The sequence below is a fragment of the Mya arenaria genome, chromosome 13 (genome assembly GCF_026914265.1).
Source record: "Mya arenaria isolate MELC-2E11 chromosome 13, ASM2691426v1".
In the NCBI taxonomy this organism is placed as follows: domain Eukaryota; kingdom Metazoa; phylum Mollusca; class Bivalvia; order Myida; family Myidae; genus Mya; species Mya arenaria.
Window position 1 is genome coordinate 28805096 of NC_069134.1, and position 20900 is coordinate 28825995.

Here is a 20900-nt window from a genome sequence, read left to right on the forward strand (position 1 = left end):
GAGTGAAAAGGGATCATGTTTAGATGTATATGTTTTTCTATGAGCAAGCATACATTAAAGTCCATTATCAAGCAAAGCTTACGGCAATTCATTACAATCAAGAACACTTTTTTCCAATTTAATGTCTTTATTAGCATTGTGTGTTTACACAGATAAAATACTTAACAAAATTACAGTACCATATCCATATATATTTTAACACAAAGTGTACAAGTTGAATGTCTTATCAGATTTCCAAACAAAACAATAAACTGTAATGACTTTCTCACACAATTTTGTTATGCACTTCTTTGTAATTTTAATTCACATTCCAATCATATCCATCCACGTGTATACTACAGCTGCGTGTAGATTTATAACATCTGTCCAGACATCTCCCTGCTTGGGTCCAGTTGAAGTGACCTTGGATCAACTCCTGGTTACAGATGCCTCATCCAATGAACACAACAGCCAAACTGTCCATAGTTCGGATGTAAATGGCCAAACTGGGCCTGGATAATCAACAGAAACACAGATTAGTAATAATATAAACAGCGAAGCACAAATCATTATTTAGGTTTTAACAGGCCTGGGTTTGATTAACATGTATGTAAAATTACTACTAAGACCTTATTTTCTTTACATTATTGTATTGCAGTTAAAACGAACAAGGTCAAGCAGAATAAGATAAATGAAAGTGTTTTTTAACATGTAAAAAGTATGGTCAAATTGTAATAAAATTTTGGGAATTTTAATGAAATTTATCATGCGAGTAATTTTGTTTGCAACATAAAATATGGAAAGGTCAATGTTTATATTACCAGGCCTGCATAGCATTTTAAAAACTAGAAGAAAGTTTTTATTTAAAAAAAAATCATATAGATTATTTTCCCTTTTTTTTTTATGAATTATACATTTGTACATTGATTAAACACATGAACTATTTTGTATTCAAAATCATAGCAAATTACATTGTAGCAATTTTGAGAAATTGTTAATTTTACAGACTGACTCCCATTTTCTTATGAAACCTCTTGTCAACATTTGAGACTCTTGAGGCAAGGTTATCTTTTGAACTAATCCACTGGTTTCTTACACGTATAGCCCTGAAGTTGGGTTGGGGGTACCTTTATCATTAATTTGGTTCATGGAATGATTATTTGTGTTTTGCTTTCATTTTTGAGTGTGTCCATTTTAAGAAGTTATGTTTTTAAATGATAGTCCTCATGTACGAGACAAGTCAAATGTGAAGTTTTGAGTATTCATCTTCACATATGTTTTGATGTTGGTTCACTTAATACTACCTGAAAGAAGAAATTGAATGTAAGATATTGAAGGCACCAACTACTGTTGGATTGAATAGAGGATGATATTTTTTAATTGGTTCTTTTTTTCTTTTGAGTAAGATCACTTTTCTTGGCTTTTCGCATGGTCAAATTCATTTATGTTTAAAAAAAAAATCTGGATCTTCATATAGCTTTTTGGACACTCTTGTTAGATTTGTGTGTGTTTGTTTGATGCTAGGGTACCCCCATTAAAAACTTCATGCAACAAACTGCAATAGAAATGCATCTATTGGCTGTGTTAAGTTTTAGCATTGGACATTTAAAATTATTAAAGTATCAATATTAAATACTTCATAGTGTTATTGATAGCCAACTTCAGTGGTTAATGATTTTTTTTCTTTCTGAAGAATGAAATAGGCAAAAAAATGGGCAGTAACATACATATCCATACATGTACGTTTGTAAGTAGGTTTTGCACTTATATTTTTTATATCAGGGAGTCAGTCATATTGCAACATTTTGATGACAAGTTAATGCTAACAATATTGTTTTATTAGTCTCTGTACATTACCTTCCCTTTGTCGCCATATTAAATTCTTTCTTTCATATTGTTGCATTGTCCTCTCGGTTTAGAAACTTGAATTTATACAGTTGTCCTGGGCAAGAGGATTTTGGGGGCTGTGACTATTATCTCAGAGACCATTAAAGTTGTTTCAGCACATAAATGTGCTTAGGAAAATCTTCAAGTATGTTGAGTTTTTTTTATTTGGTTCGATCAACAATTAACGTTGTTTTTTTCCACAAGGAACATGATTCACAGTCACCCACTGTGCAAGAATAATTTATTTTATGAAGAGAAAACAATGATGGGTAGACTTGTTAAAAAGAATTAGTTTTTGCAAAATAAGTGATAATAGATTGATTTTCGAAGATCAATAATCACTTAACATAATGTGCTAATTTTAATACAAGAAAGAATTTCATGTTGGTTATTAACAAATAAACTATCCGAGAATTTTGCTTTTAAAAAGTTTTCTTTCAATGATAAGCAAGAGTTTATCTAATGACAACAGGCATTTGTGATTTTAAAACATTAAAAATGTGTATGAATTCTTCCTGGTATTAATATTTAACTTCTCCTATTTCTTTAACATGCATAGACTATGCCGAGTTTCAATCATTAAAATCACTAAAAATGTCCTCTCTGATTTAATCAGATAATTAATGACAATTTTTTATGATTTTATTTAATGAGCATTTAAAGACAACAAAGGCCTTTACAACAGGTCATGTTGTCATTTTTGGGTTTGACATTCATTAACATTGTTTTAAAAATCTTATTTTACATTACCAAGTAAATGTAATTGTAAAAAAAAACACTTCCAACTAATACATTAACTGTTTTGAGAGTACTTGGATTCTAATATATCCATGTTATATTCCATTATTTAAGTCACAGCCCCTTGGTTTTGTGCTATCTGCAGAAATAAACTTTACAATAAAGTTATAAATGATGTCAACAGTTGAAAAAATATACATTATTACATGCAAACTGTTGAAAACACAAATGCTCTACTGCATTTCCTCACATATATGATGAGTCTGCAGTTGTTGTGCCCTTTGTCTTTTAAAGTTAATTCACACATAATGTTTATACATATTCTATATTATTTAGCAAGTGTATCAGAAATAAAAGTGTATAATGATATACAACTACCAATATTTTCATGCCAGTATTTATCATCTGTCTAATAAGCCATCCCTGACAAGGAGCTTTAAACCCTTCAGTTTGGAGCACATGTATCATGTATTTTTGTTGTAACATTTATGATAGCGCAACAAGAGGAACAACAACACTTGTCTGTGTTTGACAATTATGAAAGCCAAAATTATAACTTTGTGTGTACTGTCTCTGGCAACATGTGTACCCAGTTCCAAGTGAATATCTTTAACAGTTTTCAAATTCTGGCTAACATTTAAATTTGAACGACAATGCCGCGGCTAATGACACCAACTTTTTACGTCTTTGAAATACTGACAAGCCAAAAATGAACTTGGCAATTAAAACACAATAGTCTACAGAATTCTTCATAACTGACTGTAGATGCCCTTATATTTGAAACCTTTTTAAACCTGAACTTTCAATTCTCTGCCATTTGCAAATGTGGAACCAATAAGCTTATGCTAAAAAAATGTACATTTTTTTTAATTCTTAACATATATTAAATCACTACATATTTGAACATCAAATAACCACACAACATGTGCTATATCTGCATTTCACACAGACTGTTATATAACTTTTTTTCTGGCAAATCATCATCTTGCCTTTGGACATTTTAATTCTACAAATGGTATACTTCACAAAAAATGATAATAAAAGCAGTAAATTTCGAACCATGAACTTTTTGTACAGTCAAAGATTGATAAGTAACAGTGTTTTAATTTGGGTGTAGCACTCAGTTGCATTTAGAATTATTATACACCATACATTATACTACTACATAAATGTACAAATAGTTTGAATTTTGTTTATGAAATGAGACTGATCTACAATCTGTTGGCTGCATTTAATAGCTTGCAAATAATTAAATAATGGTTGCAGCACATGCAGTCGAGTTTCACTAAAGCTGCTATGTAAACCACATTTTTGACCAACAGGACATCAGTACAGTGGGCGAAATAAGCACAAGCCTGCAAGCCCTGCGCTGGTTAATACTTTCTATGCTGATTCAAATTCATGATTTTATATAGCAGGGCCTATTGATTTTTTTGCTGCCAATCACAAGTTTAGGATTCCGGCTTTTTCATCCAAGTCTAACCTTGATGATATCTGCACTTATATTTAAACATGCTGAAACTTGACTTCTGTTGAACTATATTAAGTAATGTATGACTAGGAAATTAGCCATACTTATTAACTGAGTAATGGCATTAACTCCCAGTCAAAAATAAAGAGGATTTTTATATTTTTACAGGTTTTATATATCTATTTATTTTCATACTATAACTGAAAGTTATTGTGATCAGCTATTATGCAAATGAAATGCAAATATAATAAACCTGAAATATAAGTTATTTATAATACAGTTTTATTCTTTTGTTTGTTTTTTATTTGATATTCAACAACATTTATGACACAGTTTGACGACACTAGATAACACGTTTTCAGGAATTTCCCTTTAAAAATAGTTTTATGAATATTGTTCATGTCTATAGCTGTAGCTCATTTTCACTGAGGCTATTTTAATTAAGAAAATATAATTATATTGTCTGCATCTTTTTTTTATGAACAAAAGTGCTGCTAAAATATACATGGTTGCATTATTTACAATGGTTTTAAACACATTATTGTTTTTATTTCACTGCTTCTATTAATTTGCAATGAAAAATTGTTGAACATTGATCTGGCATTGGTTAACAAAAATTTGTTTAGAAAATATTAAAATGCTGTTTGAAATTATTGACATTTTAAATGACTAATTTTCTATTTAGCTGTGTTTCAGTTTGTAAAAAAGGGAGAGTATTTACAGATGATAAAAAGAAGAAAATATAAAAATGACATGATCATAGATGTGTAAAAGTCAATGCATGATTCATTAACCAGACAATGGAAATAATACCTGTAGCTCACAAGACATCAGCTACAGAGACGATGCTGTTACACAGTGGACATCCCAGCTTAGGTCAAGTAGGATTCAATGCGTTCCTGGTATACCCTGCCGCTCAGTAACGGGGCTGGGCTGGGGGAGCCCGACTAGCCTCGTATGGATGAGACCTCATGGCGCCCCTTCCTCCACGTGAGGGTGAAGGGGCTGGTGCCTTCAGGGCTGACCTGTCGTACATGGATGTGGCTGGCCGGCTTTGTGGTGCGCCTGTGGGATAATAAGGGGAACCTTTCAGTTCAGTGCTGGTTAGCACACTGCTTCTGGTAATCATGCATAATCTTATTTCAAAAGTACAAACACAGATCAGATAGTTCTGTGTTGATGAAGATGAAGCTGTAAACAGTTAAATATCATTAAGTGTATCATAAGGTAATTCTTGACATAAACATCACTTATAAAGTTTTTTTTCAATTTCCAGTCAATAGTTTTATGGAAAATAAAATCATACATTGAAGAATTTTAACTACAAACTATAAAACACACTTCATTTCAATGGCTATCAATAAGTATAAATAATATTGATTTTTTATTTTGAACTCACTGTAGTCATCATAGGCTGTGTTACTGGCTCCATGTCCATAGTCGAAGAACTGGGTGTCACTGAAATTTAAGAAAATCAATAAAGTAAACACTATCATTCTGAAAACATTAAATACAAGCACTTAGATACAATGATACAATAACGAAACAACTGGGTCAGGGTTTTTCAAGTCTTCACCAGTTTATTTTTATACACATTAGTTTTCTGGAAATTTCTTAATATAAAGCTAGTTTTCCAAGAATTTAAAGGCTGGTTCTCCATGCCCAAGCCCTCTCACCCAAACCCACTTTTCAATATAACAACAGCACATGAATCAAAGACCTACCCTCCAGCAGGAGCTTGTTCAGCGTAAGGGTCTTCGACCGCATAAGGGTCCCTCCTGGCCTGGCCATATCCATCATCATAAGCCTCCTGGCCATATGTCTGCTGCTGCTGCTGAGGCTGCTGGTAAGGTCACATTGCGTTAGTTTAAAAAGGTAGATTCATTCAAGTCATAACAGTGATATAATTTACTAGTTGTCATTATTTATACAAGATGAACATAATTTACTGGGCAAAAAAATAAATAAAATGTGTGGTTAGGGTGACATCTTGTCCAAAAAACAAGTAGGGAAGGTAGGAATTTGTTGTTTTATTAGGCTTTATGTTATTAAGGTATTGTCATCATTGGGGAATTGCGTTTAAGTAATCTTCAGTATAAAGCTTTTGAAACAAACATAATCAAAGGTAGGGTTAGGTAACCCGTACCAAAGGTAATTTTTTTATGCCTTACCGCAAGTGGTTCTTCATATGCCGCCGCTGCTCCATAGTCATCATATTCCGCCTCTAATGGCTGGAGGGCACGTACAGGTGGTGCTGGTGGAGCTGACATGGCTCCACGACCCCGGCCAGCAGGAGAACCTCTCTGTGGGGGCATACCTCCACGGGACATGGGTGCTCCCCGTCCTGGGGCCCCTCTGGCTGGTGGCATTCCCCTGCCAGCTGCAGACACTGGTGGAGTGGCCCCTCTCATAGCTGGGGCTCCTCTCATAGGTGGGGCCCCTCTAGCTGACATGGCCCCTCTGGGAGCAGGTGCCCCTCTGGGTGCAGGGGCTCCGCGGGATGCAGGGGCTCCCCGTGGGGCAGGTGCCCCTCTTCCTGCTGGTGGTCCTTGTCCTGGCCTTAAAACAATTATGCTCACTTAAAACAAATAACATAACCATATATTGATGAGTGTATTTCTTCTACACCAAATAATTTGCAAAAAAGGCAATTTCTATTTCAAAGCTATAAACAAACGGAAAAACCTGTAAAAGCCAATAAAACCACTGTAAATGCAGTTAACATGCTAATCATTTCTGATAAATGCATGTAGAACTGTTGAGTCAAAATGCTACCTATCGAAACCCCACCTAGGCGGCATGCCAGCCTGGGAGGCTGGTGGACTGAGCAGCCCTCCTCTGCCACCCATTCCTCCACGACCCCGAGGGGACGGTCCTCCACGACCCATTGATCCATTGCTGTAGAATCCAGAAGGATCCTCCATTCCCATTTGTGGTGGTCCTCCAGGTCCACCCATAGGTGGAAAGTTCTCTTCATGCTGCAAAAGGGGTAGAGTTTTGGTTAGAGTCACTATCTTTTATTTATAAACAATTATTAAGACAAATGGATTCATATATGTCGGTTTTAAGACTCATACAATTTTAAGAAATCTTATCATTTTTTTTAGAGATTATCGCAACTTATAAATTAAAATATTTAGAACAATAACAGAACCCATTCCTCTAAAATGGTATTTTTTAATGTAAACTACTTTGAAGAACATTCCAGAACTTGCAATTGAAAGTACTACTACTTCTTGGTTCTATGGAGATTTCAAACCCCATATATCAGATAACACCAAAAAACACAGTTTACGCAGAAGTATACTTACAGGATTCATAAACTTCTTGAGTTCAGCCAGCGCATGCGCCAACCTCCCATACCCATCTGTGGCCTCTGCGAAGCATTCCACAAGAATGTGCAGCTCATCATTCAGATGGGAGTACTTTCCTCCTTGCTTTCTCAACTCATCCTCCTGATTGGAAATGAAAACAATTAACAAACAAACTGGTAAATCTTTTTTAAATTGTGTTTTCAATTTTAATAATTATATAATATGCCATATATGAGACAAACTTTATTTATAAATCTATGTTAGTAAATGTAAACTGTTTACTACTCTTAAATTTATTCCCCACAATTAGCCCTTTATCCACATTCTTATTTTTATTACAATCCAAGCGGTTCATGAAAACATGAACTTTTTTCACTGGTTCAGACAGAAAACAGATACATTTATGACATCATTCTTATTTGCATTCTTTAAATTACAATTTTTAGAGATAGCTGTGAAGCTAAGTGTAACTGTAACGGTTATACGTGTACCTTGTTTTTGTCCCTGATGGAGCCCCTGCCCAGAATGGATAGTTTGCAACCAGTCTCCTGAGTCAGTTGCCTCAAGGTGCTGCCCTTTGGTCCCAAAAGTTTCCCAGAGAAATTAACCTGAAGTTATATAATGTAATGCTGCATTGTGTTCGGTTTTTCTTCTGGTAATTTTCATTTTATAATGTACAAAAAAACACAATTTTATTTATTGATTTCTGTTCTTCCTATCATTAAAAAAATAAAACTCTCAACAATTAAGTCAGCAGTTCAATGGACAGTTACATATTTTATTGAAAATAAAAATTTCAATATAATTTATATTCACAATTTATTTTTCTAATTGACTGACCAAGAAAACAGAATAACTTCATTCAACAATGTTGTCTGGATCCAACTTCACACTTTCCATGGATGATAGGACATTCATTAATGAAAACAGGGATCCGATTGAAATTAAATGAATAGTGAATTTATGCGTTGATATTAAAAGAAAAAAGAATTTGAACCTGTAAAATAACAGATGAATTGATTTGTGATAATGCTGATTATCAGTAGATTTACTAGTAATATAACTATCCGTAAAACTAGAACTTTTACCAGAATGGAACAGTTATTTTTGATGCAACATTGCTTAATATTTATATTAAAGGTAATCAATTAAATATTGCAAAAATTATTGTAATATATTTCTTTCAACATACATGTACATTATAAAATCGGGTTGCCCTCCTGAAATACTGGTAGACTCGAAATATAGGAACAATTGAGGCTGGTGATTATGCACCAGTCAATTGTATCCACGCCCCCACCCTGGTCCGGAGGTATACCAGGGATGTATGGAAACGGGCCGTATCTCTACCTTCCAGGTGGCCCCGCAGTGTGCTGAGTGAATGCTGTGGTTTTTATTTCACACCAATATAGTTGGTATAGGCCTTACATAGGATATACCCAGGGTGCGGGGGCATTAAGCGGGGATTTTAACAGCAGTTTGTCCCAGCAGGACAGATTTTACCTGGGAATGGCTGGACCCAAAGTCCCCACTTTTCCCCTGACCTGTGGGGCCGTGGTTACAATCGACTGGTGCATCAATGAACTGTTCTTGGAATTTAGTCCATAATGCGGTTTTGTAAATAATGAAAAGCGCAATACATATTGATAATGCTTATAGACTGATTTTACAACATATTTCTAGTCAATCCCAGTCTCTCTACTGATAAATACTGGTACCAGCTTAAACTAAATTTAATAAAAAAAACCTGCAGTGCATATCATACCCACCTTGGGATATTCTTTCGATGGTATTTTGACTTTAACTGAATTACTAGCAGATCTGTCATGGTGTAGTTCAACAATCGGCACAGATTTGTACTTATCACCGCTTTCTACCCTCTTTGTCTCTGCAAATTTCATTTACAAATACAATATTTATACATTAACATAGTCTTTAGCTACAATAATGAGTGATCAGAGATACTTTTTTATTATTTTGACATTTCTTATGTATCCCTGTAACGCTACAACTCTCTACCATTTAACAACAGGCGAAATGATATACTGAAATAATATGCATTGATGTTGAAAATTAATGACAAAGTTGTTCAATTTTTATCCGACAGTGATCTGAAATGGATTAAATTTGTTATTAGAGTTGTTATTTTCACATTAATATATTATGGGTCACAAATACCGTTATACATGTACACAACCAGTCAGATTTGTCCCAGATTTACCGATATCGGGATACTTGATAAACAATCGGCACTTGTAAGTGTTTTATGATAACATGTTTTTTGAGCATACTGACATAACTTAGTATGTGTTTAATAGTAGGCAATAATATTTTCATAGAAATTTGAATTTATAACAGAGATAATTTCAAAATTGTGGCCGCGAGGATTCTCTGTGCAAGGACAGCTTGCTACTTTTTGCTGAGATGGTGGACGTCACGAGTCTGCCATATTAAAAAAAAAATCGTCAAAAGACTCGTTGACGGCCATTTAGGTGGACTAACATAGTCTTATACTGTATATATTCTTTGTTCTTATTCTCAAACAGAAATCCTCGTTCACAAAAACTATATTCATTAAAAAATAAAGAGAATTTTGAAGGCTTAAAGCATGTGAAAGATACGAATAACGTTTTCATATTTATCTTTCAAAATCACTTGGAAGAAGATGTATATCTGACAGAAACTGTCGAACACAATGGAGAAAAAAAATCGTTTTTGAAACACGTGACGCTTTTGAAATTACCTTCTGAAAGCAACCTTATGGCGTGCGCATATTCTGTTGCATCAAGCTTGCTTATTTCTTCTTTTAGTTCTACAACATATGGTGACGGAGTTGTACTAGAGTTTAGTTCTTCCATTTTGGTAGGTCAGTTGAGAATAATGTTCTTAGTCCGAAGCGTTTATGTAAAAGTAGACCGGAAGGAGTGCAGAACGAAGCGAGTAAAACTAGAAAATAGTTCAATATCTTTCAATAATTTTGCATAGGGAAAAACACTACTTCTAGCATTGATGTGTCAATGCGACAATACTTTGTACCTTCAAATAACGTTTTATAGGTCTACCCACTACATAATTGAAATAAACAAATTCTATGTTTAACGCGTCGCGCAATAATTTGAATAAATTAGAATAAAAAATAATGATATAGTTAAAACGGACAAGAAACAAACGGTCGATTTTACAACTTCATCACGCAAAATCCAATACAGTTATTCCCCCTAGAGCTCTGTGTTTGAATGTGTTCAAATATTTATTGAATTTTGCCTATGTTTGACATAACCGAATTTGTAACAGGGTTGCACGGACAAAACGTATCTGTGGCTTACGTGAGTAGGGGATTTATTATCGGAATATTGAACGTTTAAAGGTCTATATATGTATCGTTTCTGTTAGCTTTTGAGATATTTGGAACCAAGGCCTAAGACAAAAATCAAACGACATTTTATTCTGCCTTCATAATGTACTGAACAGAAGGATGTGGTTCACTCATCACTGATTTCATGATTATATTTGTTTTTGTTAAAACTTGCAGTAAATTTACCAAGCGATGTATATCTTGCAAAAAATATTTGCACCATGTGCAAGTAAAATATTGTTTATGGCGACATTAGAAAGCCAATAGGCAGTGTTTATCAACACTACAGTTTGCATACCTATTTACTTCGTTTTCGGGCTAGGCTTGCACTAATGTGTAGATAACATCTCATTTTGTGGTGTTTTTCATAATAATATTGTTGAAACATGTTAAATAAGTGATTTATAACTTATAGCTTAAACTTGTGTGATGCAAAAGTGGATTCTACAATTTCGCTTTCGGTCTAGCCCTCGCCTAATAATTTGCATCAGAACTATGTTCTATGTATTACTGCATGTGTGTGTGTGTGCGTGTGCGTGTGCGTGTGCGTGTGCGTGTGTGTGTGGTGTATATAAGTATCAATGTATCGTACTTTGTATTTCAAGTGTGATGTTCTTTGCTCTTCATTTATTGGAGGAAAATAAATCTATCTACTTATGCAAATCGTCATTACACCTTATAAAATACAAATACATAATCTTCTGACAATGGCGTATTCATGAAACATAATTTAAATACATGTTTAGACCCTGATTTTTCCGTAAACATGTTACTGGAATATTGAAGTGTGTGTTTCTTTTTCATGAAGAACTTATCACAGAACTTGGGAGGGTTTATTTTTCAGATGAGTATATATACAATGTATATATACATGCAAACCATTTTCATCAAAAGCTTATCCATATGTTTATTTCTTATCATAATTTTTAATCTTTATGATCTACTTCAGTTGATGGAATACGAGAACGATTTGAATCATTTTAAAATCGTCATTAGCCTTTTTTACCTCTAACTATTTATACACTTCAGAGCCATTGATACTTAACAAAGTAATTGGTGTTAATGCCCAAGCGGCTTTAGGAGTGGGAATGACAAAACGTACTGGCTGTCGTTGCTTAGAGATTTGTATAATGTATTGCTTTATTTATTTGATATTTGAATTTAAAGTTTAAAGAATGTCGAGCATATCAAGACTATACGTCGCAAACTTTGGTTCTGAATTTCAGTCATGTTGTCATTTCAGTAACTGATTGTATCCTTAGATACTGATGCCTCGCCCATTCCGTTCATTCATAAGATTTTTTCAGATTTCGTCAACTCGCATTGTTAAAAGTAGTATCCTATTCTTCTTCACCACCTGAGACTATGCTGATATTTATTAGTCCCAGTTACTACTGATTTTCATTGTGTTATTTCACTTAACGAACTTTGAGCTGGGAGAAGGATTTGTCATTGGTCACATTTCAGACCAAGTAAGTTAAAGTAAAAAACCAACAACAAAAAACCTGAGTTTTCACACCCATTTGACTCTGTCCCTCTTTAGTCTTCTTAAACTACCAAATTAGCACGTTATACCGTGAACATTTTTATCATATATTTATTTTTAAATATATAGATCTAAATGTTTGACAAGTTATTTTTATAATACAACATCATGCATGCAGTTATTTAATTTCATAATTCTATATTATTTACAAGAAAGGCCCAAATCGATTATAATTATTCTCTATATATTAATAAACATTAAAGCATCTGTTGAAACTACACAACTCACTGTAAAGATAGCATTTATTATAGACTGAAGAAGCCTTATCTGGTCAGCCCCTAGTCTCCATTTAGTTTTTCACTTGTCTTACCCAAGTGCACTTCTGGTTAACTGAGAGTGTGTATGTGGTGTTTGTCCTGAGTTAAGCTTACTCCCTAGGCTAGGGCCTAGCTGACTTGAATTTGACTTGGTATAAAATCCCAGAGAATGGTACGACAAAGCAGAGGTACAATATCACATTCGGAACTCCTCGGCCATTTTTTCAAAAACAACCTCGGATGTATGCCGGTACATCTGTTGAAGTAGTCCGTATTTTTTTGAATAAAAGCATTAATTAAATGTAGTGTTTAAGAGTTGTATTCATTGCTCTCAGTTTAAATTGATTGCCAGTGAAGTGTATTATTGCAAACATAATTACGATTCCCAAGAGTTAAGTCATAAATTTTAACTACTAAATAAGATTACTACGCGATCTATTTGCAGCGGACTTAAACGTACCACTTTTTAAGTATGTAAACCGTCCATATACATCCGAGGTTGTTTTTGAAAAAAATGGCCGAGGAGCTCCGAATGACAATATCACTGACGGCAGACAAACTTAGTAGAGCTTAACCTCGCGTTAATCGATGATGAAATATTCTTAGTCATCAAAATTGCTAAACTAAAAATTCTAAAAATAAAGGAAAGACACGTCAGGAAAGTTGACTATAAATTTGCAATAATTTCATCAAATGACAAACTTTCGAAGAACATCGATGATTTTATTTAAACATGTAAGTATTTTAATCGTTTTACATAGATTGATTGTATTTTAATTGCTTTTAAAAAGGTGAAAAAACAATGCTTGTTTTGGTTTGTTTTGTAGTCCACCTAGCTACAATAATGAGCGATCAGGGATACTTTTTTATTATTTTGACATTTCATGTGTATAAATGGCCGTCAATGAGTCTTTTGACGATTTTTAGACTATGGCAGACTCGTGACAGGGATAGTATTACCTGATTTACAATTCTTAAACGCTGTTAACAGGAAGTGTTTTGATTTGTATTTTAACATAAACTGTTAAAAGAAAGCTTTTGAAAGTGTTCTATTTTATTTGCTACTCAATACTGTATCCACAATAATGGAAATTCAAGGAAACTTTCCAACATTAGCCATGATTAAGATAAGATAGATGAGACATGAGTTTTATTTTGAGTCGGCAATATACAAACAACACAACATAAGCTCATGCAAGCTTTTGAACTGACTATATGATTAGGACATCTTAGCGTTATTCAGAGAGTCAGGGAAGAATATAATTTATTGGTTCTTTTATATGCTACTTTACATAGAAGCAGATGACTTGGGAGATGGTTACTTGATTTTTTAGTTTCGCCTATTTAACTATTTTTAGGTTTTAACTTATTTCAGTATTTGAATGTTAAAACAATATCCTTCATTCAACAATATCCCTTAAAGTTTTTTTGTTTTTTTCCCATGTCTAAGGTAAACTGGTTTAAGAAAGATTTACTACCCAAGTTATTGAAATTAAACAAGGATCTTTAGCGTGAGTCTATCGCAAATGTATACTTCCAATCATGACGGTAGCGGTTGACATAACTGTATTGTACCATGTTTTCGCAACATTCAATAACTGCCAGTATAAGTGAATAAAGTTGTGTTGTAATTTATTCTCAAGCTAGTTATTGAATGGTTCAGCTCCACCTACTTTTTACCATTCTGATACAGAAATTCATGTAAACTTATAAGCAAAGGCAACACTCAAAAATGGTTTACTTTTAAGTTTTGTATGTAATGATGTTTAAACTATTAAATGTGCGTTTTTATTTTACATTGCATTCATTTCTATTTCAGATCTGATGAAATTTATGGAAAACAGAATGCATACTTTATTCCTGTGCTGTGTAGCGGCTCAGTTTGTGATCATCGCCAGTGGTATAACATTATTCTGTACTATTTACATGTATAACAGTTGCAATTTCTATAACTTATTCATTCTTAGGACTTTTTGAACCTACATAATCAATGTATATCATCATTATATTTATACTTTTTTAATGTTAGTTTCTTTAAGATGCTTATCTGTATTTATTATAACTTAGCCTGGATATAAAATTGTTTACATCACACAGGTTTCACCTGTTGTCTGTTCCATTACCATGTACAATTTCACCAAATTTTATATTCCAGCTGCAAGGTCTGACCAGGTATTATTAGATGATGTGAAGGTCATCACTTTGCATTACGGCCAGATGACAAAGGCCCGGCGGTCCTCAGCTGTTCCTCAGGTAATTGATTCCATCTTGATTGTGAAGACAACCCAAAGCATATTTAAATCAACCTCGAGGCTGTTTCCTGGGTAGACCCCAGTACTGGTGTCCTTTGAAAGAGGCAATGAGAAAGTTGCGAATTGGAAAAAAAAAATTTCCTGATTGGGAAAATACAAAATCAGATCAACATAGCAACTATATTGGCAAATATACCGGTACATGTTTTCTCCTTTTTCTCCTTTTTATGCAAACTCTATGCTGTGAATGAGTTAGTCTTGTCAAGATTTTGTTTATTTTTCAAGAAATTCATTGCTTTTTAATTCACTAACATTATGACTTTTTTTTTTTTTTTGTGCATTTATCAAATTGGGAAAAAATTATAAATTTTTGGAAATATGAACATTTTTTCGAAAGGGGAAACAGCTTTTTGAAGGCAGTAAATTGCACCAAAAACTATCACTGACCACCCTCACCGCACCACAGGTGTCTACCAAAAAACTTTGACCATTTAAAGAATAATTTATATGAATTTCACTGTGGCAAAAGTGTAGATTACATTTTCATCAGACTTTACTTGTGAACGGTTATTAGTTATGATATCAAATTGAATAGATGAATTAAAATATTCAACCATGTGCTATTCTCTACAGATATTTGCAAAATGTTATCCTTTAAAATGGCTTGCCAATTATAGGCAACTTAGTTTGGTTGTTACATCAGTTATGGTTCAGAGGGTTTAAACATTATTTATTTTACCATGACTGTGAAGAAAGTGATATTATCTAAGGCTAAGTCACTCTGTCTCGTTGGCACTGTGTTGTGTGAGAAAACCCACTTGTCCAGCTTGGTGACTAGAAACAAAGACAGGTTTGGAAGTTGGCCTATAGGTTGCATTACACTCATTTATTATTTTGCAGCTTAAATGTGTGGGAGGGACTGCAGGGTGTTCAGCATTCAAGCCCCAGACAGTGCAATGTTACAACAGGGGCTCCGATGGATATGATATACAGGTGACCAAGGCTGTTTAATGTTTTATTTTTATTGTCTGGGAGAATCAGAGAATGATTTGTTGTATTACAATGCTTGTAATCATTATAAATATTTTAAAGCAATATCAAACATATATGAATTATCCTCCTCGAGTCATAAAGTCATGTGTGGTGATGCAATAATATAGCGTTAAAAGTTATCTACCTCTTCTAACACTTTCGATCATGGGTAATATCAATGTGTAAAGTAACAGTCAGAGCAAATCTTAAAAGAAAATTTACATTATACATTTTAAACTTTACATGCCATGATTGTATATAGTCTTATTATTATTTTGTTTCTGTAGTGGGAGTGTAAGACGGATATGGATAATGCGTACAGGTTCGGCAAGCTTCAGGTGTCATGTGAGGGCTACAGCTACCCAGATGACCCCTACATTCTCAGCGGTTCCTGCGGGGTATGTTTGAGTTTTTAAGCTTAAGGCTTCTGGTTCGCAGTTAACTGACCCTACCTAAAGGCGCTAATCATACCAGTTTATACTGGTCAGTTTAAAAAAAAATTAGTGTGTGCTTTGATATGAAGTCTCAACCCCTTAAAGCTTATACTGAAAATTATTTAAACGCCATTCCCCAATGATGACAAAAACATTATTACATTATGCCTTATAAAAAAACAAAAGATTTACCCCTAACCACACAATTATCATTTTTTGGCCTTAGAATAAGCATGCATTGCATCAAAATTAAAAAATTAAAACTACGGGGACAAGCCTAGTAGCCAAAACCCTGTTGAAAGGCCCGAGGTCTAGGGCTTGACACTTATGGCTTGTTTGTTTATCAGTTGGAGTACACACTCGATCTGACGGCGGAGGGTATGGAAAAAAAGAATGCTGGTAGCCATGGTAACCAATATCAACAACATGACTATGGGGAGAGCTACCATGACAGATCACATCAAAGGTAATTGAATCAAACTATACTGTGCGCCCTAATATATATATATTTTAGTTTTGTTGTCCTGCAGCGTCCTCGTTTCTACAACGACAATAGACTCATAATATATGCCAGCACTGAAGATAATAATAGTACCTTTAAGCTTTCATTCAAATCAAGGCATATAGTATGCATGTGATACCAACATGTTACCGATAAATATGATAAAAAGTATGCAGTAATCTCCCCAGAAAATTATTATTATTATTGTCTGCATACTATAAATTGTATTTTTGGACTTGAAATAAACTGTGTCAATTTCATTTTTACTGTGTACTTAAGTATTAAGAGTGTTTCCTAATTGTTCTTACTTATTATCCACAGCCTATTATGTATCCTAGCATTCAATCTACTGTAAAGTTCTGTTATAGTAGTAGATGAACTTTTAATGCACATGGAAATCTGACAGGTCAACACAATATGTTTCAGGGCTGCATTCAAATTGAAAAATGCACATATGTTCAAACAGTGTGTAAAATAAGGTGTAAATGAGTGTTTTTCTACAGAAAAAAATGCTACACAGTCTTTGAACATTTCTGTCTCCCTAACATTGTTAACAGTTTAAAAGTCTGCTTCTTTCAACGTAGATAAATATCATGATTCTACTAGTATTCCTTTATACATTATGGTAGCCAAGCCATTAAAATTGCAAATTAAGTCATTTAACAATTTTAGTTATTAAAAGCATAATTACACACTGTTACAACAAACTTAATTAAATTTGCATTTGATGCAGTAATTGATTTTACATATTATTAATCAGCAATACCCTGGATCACCAGGCAAAATCGAAATTTAACATTATGATTAATGCAGTTTTGAGAGGATTAGCTTATTTGTGGATAGGATTCCTTAAAAGCGTTCAAATTATTAGCATGTTGTTTGTTTTATCTTTCTAGCTACAACAGCTACAAACACAAAGCCTCCTCCATATTTAGTGACCTTTTCACCTTGGCCATAATAGCAGTAGTTATCTACATGATATACAAGTGTGTCATGGCCACACCCAGTAACCCTCCTGATGGTCCCCCACCCTCCTATGATGACACATTTAGGTCACAACATCCTCCAGGCAACCAGCCCCCACCCTATGGATTCAGAGAGGATTACACATCTGGTGGAAAACAAGGTAATCATAGTATTCAATAGGCTGAAAACTCTTGAAACGTGAAATACAAGATTACTGTATTAATATTTAATAGTACGATATATAAGTTTTATAATCATGGGTATTCATAGCTGTTGTGTAGTGTTCAGCATTGTTGACCCCTTTGTTATGCCTATGCCAAAAGTTGAACCTTGGCAATAACTCAAAAGATATTCTAATGAAACTTGGTACACATTCATGTTGCAAGTGACAATAAGCACATGTATAGCAAGGCACTTAACACTGGCTTTCATAATTGTCTAGAAAGACTTTTTGTCACACTGTACAAAAAAAACCTATAGACGAGGCGCTATTTTCAACAGAACAGGACATGTTAGTTTGATATTATGTATTAATGGAGTATTTTATGTATTAATGGAGTAATTTGAGATTAGAAAAGTAACTTTATTGTTCAAGTATTCACTGATCGTATGTATTATTTTACAAATGCTACATGTGATTGTCTTTTTTAACATTTCAGACTCATGTTCATCAGGCTTCACAAGAAGGCCCACACCGACAGCACCACCCTTCAACGGCACCAACACAGGAACTCCCACAGGGGCAGCTGGGTCAACAGGGGGTGGGTTCTGGTCAGGGGCCTTCACCGGTGGTCTCCTAGGTTACATGTTCGGCAACCGTAATAGCACTCATTATGGGTACCAGAGGCCCCGCACAAGTTGGTGGGGGGGTAATGGGTATGGGAATGGAGGTGGTTGGGGGACAGGCTGGGGGAATGGAGGTGGATGGGGATCTGGGTGGGGAAATGGTGGTGGATGGGGGTCTGGATGGGGGTCAAGGACAAATACAAATTCTCACAGATCATCAGGATTTTCGACAAGTACGTCATCTGCTCCCAGAAGCACAGGAACAAGAACAGCATCGGGTTTCGCGAGCACAAGCAGGAGATAAAGGGATAATTTGTGTTGTTGTGTAAAATAAGCTGAAAAGATACAGCCGTAAAAAGACCTGTGATGAGGGCAACCCCACCCTTTTATTTTTTTATTTTTAGTTGTTGACCCTGAAATCCATTCCTATTGATTACAACTAAAAACTTGATAACATCTATGAAGCATCTTTGGATTGATCATCTGAGCTATAGTGACGCCATGTTCAGACACAAGTGGGACTCTTGTATAAAATACTTTTGAGTTGAAAGAATAATCATTTTGTGTATTTAGGGTGTTGAAGTGACTAAGTATTAACAAATCTAATTGACAAATTACTGAAATTTTACAGTAAGCATTTGCTTGGCTGTTTTAATCGAACAGTATCTAAACTACCTAGCTTTTTTGCGAATGTAGCCCCAAACCCAGATATATTATTTAGGCCTGATTTGGCCATTCTTATTAGTATAATTTGAACCCATTGGTCGAGAGATATTTGATGGATAAGTCATTCCTGCTGGTGAAATCCCATCAGTGTTGGGATTGTCATATTATTGATGTATTAAAACTAATCCATGTGCTTACAATTATTTGAAAATGATGAACAGCAATGTAAATAACACTAGCTCCATAAATGAAATTTGTCTCCCCTTGCTTGTATGTTTTTTTAACCTGTAATACTGTGCTCTGCTCTGAGTTAACTTGGTTCATTAAATTGTTAATAATATTCTTAATTGAATATTGTGATTTATATCAGCTCTATCTTTTTGGAATATTGGTTTCTACGGTACATTAAATGTAAATTAATGTTTATGTCATGAAGTATTGATTTATTTACAGTTGGGCTATTACAAGTTTAAAGTTGAAAATGGTTTGACTATAGACTTATAGCGCTCTTGTGTGAAATTGATTTTGTGACATTATTCATTTTCTCAAAGTATGAAAAATGATTGTGAACCAAATTCACATTCTTCTTTAACAAGTTAATTTATGCATTTCAAAATTCAAGTATTTCTTACGTCTTTTCACAACTTTAGAAGTGCAATGAATAGATTTGTGCCAGATGTAAATAAGCTGGGTTTTGTTGTTGACATGAACTGAGTTATATCAATCCAGTGTTTATTCCCCCCAATCACAATTAATATTATTTTTTATACTTTTTGCACATAAGTAATAGCTGAATTTATGGAATTTACGAATTATAAATAGAGTATTTTGTCCACTTCGTGGATATTTTTTCTGTCTCCCATTATCACACTGAAAGAGTGTCTTTAAACAATAGCTGATTTTATTTTGAACAGTGCTATACATGGTGTTAACATGAGAGAGTGTAATGTAGTTCTCACTTTTCTGTTTTCTTAACCTGAAATTGGTTTATCATGTATCTGCCTATATACACAATTTCATATTCATATGTTTGTGCGTTTTATGTTGATATTATTTTTATTTACTTTTGTCTGTGTTCTGAAATATAATCTGGCAGTCTGGATTGCCTGACCATATCACTTTGTTAATGGTTTCTTACCATGTGGTACGCCAGGTACCAAACAATATAGTCTGGTTTCTGTTAAACTTAAAGTATTTTTAACATGTAAATTATCTTTATTTTGAAAATAAACCTATCAAATAACAAATAGTCTTTATTACTTGATTTGTGAACCGTGTCAAGAGTTAGGCTCTACCAAATTGTTTTTATGTTTAGCGTTAAACATTAATATGAAAGACTATCTAGTAACCTGAAAAATTATGATCGAACCATTGTTAACACTTGTGGTCTGTTGTCAGAAAAATAGTTAAAGGAAATTTAAAATATTTGGCAAGATCGTTGATCATATAAAATGTGTTGTTTTGTTTCGAGCGTGAAGCCCAAAACCAATCCGTCCGCGGATGCTCAACTTCAAAACAATCTGGTACGACTTTTTCATTTGTTTAGAAACTATTAAGGTGACACTCCAATAAATATTTCATCAGTTAACAGTGTGTTATACTAAATATCTCGTGAAAAAAGTAATGTATTGCGTATGGTTTTCAACGTGTTTTCATACAAGGCACGTTTCTTCATTAAAGACAAGTCTACAAATATTGTATTACGGACACGGCTA

At 34.0% G+C, this 20900-nt stretch overlaps 2 protein-coding genes across 6 annotated transcripts; one reads left to right on the forward strand and one right to left on the reverse strand.

Moving 5' to 3' along the window:
* Positions 1 to 105: 105 nt before the first annotated feature.
* LOC128213573 (KH domain-containing, RNA-binding, signal transduction-associated protein 2-like) lies at positions 106 to 10335 on the reverse strand. Of its 5 annotated transcripts, XR_008257758.1 has the most exons (10): positions 10133 to 10335; positions 9159 to 9277; positions 7881 to 7997; positions 7387 to 7530; positions 6851 to 7053; positions 6247 to 6634; positions 5800 to 5918; positions 5475 to 5533; positions 4889 to 5161; positions 106 to 491 (listed from the first exon to the last, which is right to left on the reverse strand). XR_008257758.1 is itself a non-coding variant. In XM_052919439.1 (9 exons), the coding sequence occupies exons 1-9, from the start codon at positions 10245 to 10247 to the stop codon at positions 4992 to 4994; spliced, it is 1419 nt and encodes a 472-aa protein (XP_052775399.1). In that variant the 5' UTR covers positions 10248 to 10335; the 3' UTR covers positions 4530 to 4991. The 5 variants fall into 5 exon arrangements, 4 of the variants coding, with proteins under 4 accessions (XP_052775399.1, XP_052775398.1, XP_052775400.1 ...); XM_052919439.1 differs by lacking the exon at positions 106 to 491 and having other exon boundaries at positions 4530 to 5161; positions 6866 to 7053; XM_052919438.1 differs by lacking the exon at positions 106 to 491 and having other exon boundaries at positions 4530 to 5161; positions 5800 to 5915.
* A 2776-nt stretch (positions 10336 to 13111) lies between these two features.
* LOC128214756 (store-operated calcium entry-associated regulatory factor-like) lies at positions 13112 to 20432 on the forward strand. The gene is made up of 8 exons (XM_052921390.1): positions 13112 to 13282; positions 14367 to 14447; positions 14703 to 14800; positions 15700 to 15792; positions 16119 to 16229; positions 16613 to 16731; positions 17664 to 17893; positions 18393 to 20432. Exons 2-8 carry the CDS (start codon positions 14372 to 14374, stop codon positions 18821 to 18823), a joined length of 1158 nt encoding a protein of 385 aa, XP_052777350.1. The 5' UTR covers positions 13112 to 13282; positions 14367 to 14371; the 3' UTR covers positions 18824 to 20432.
* The last annotated feature ends 468 nt before the right edge of the window (positions 20433 to 20900 follow it).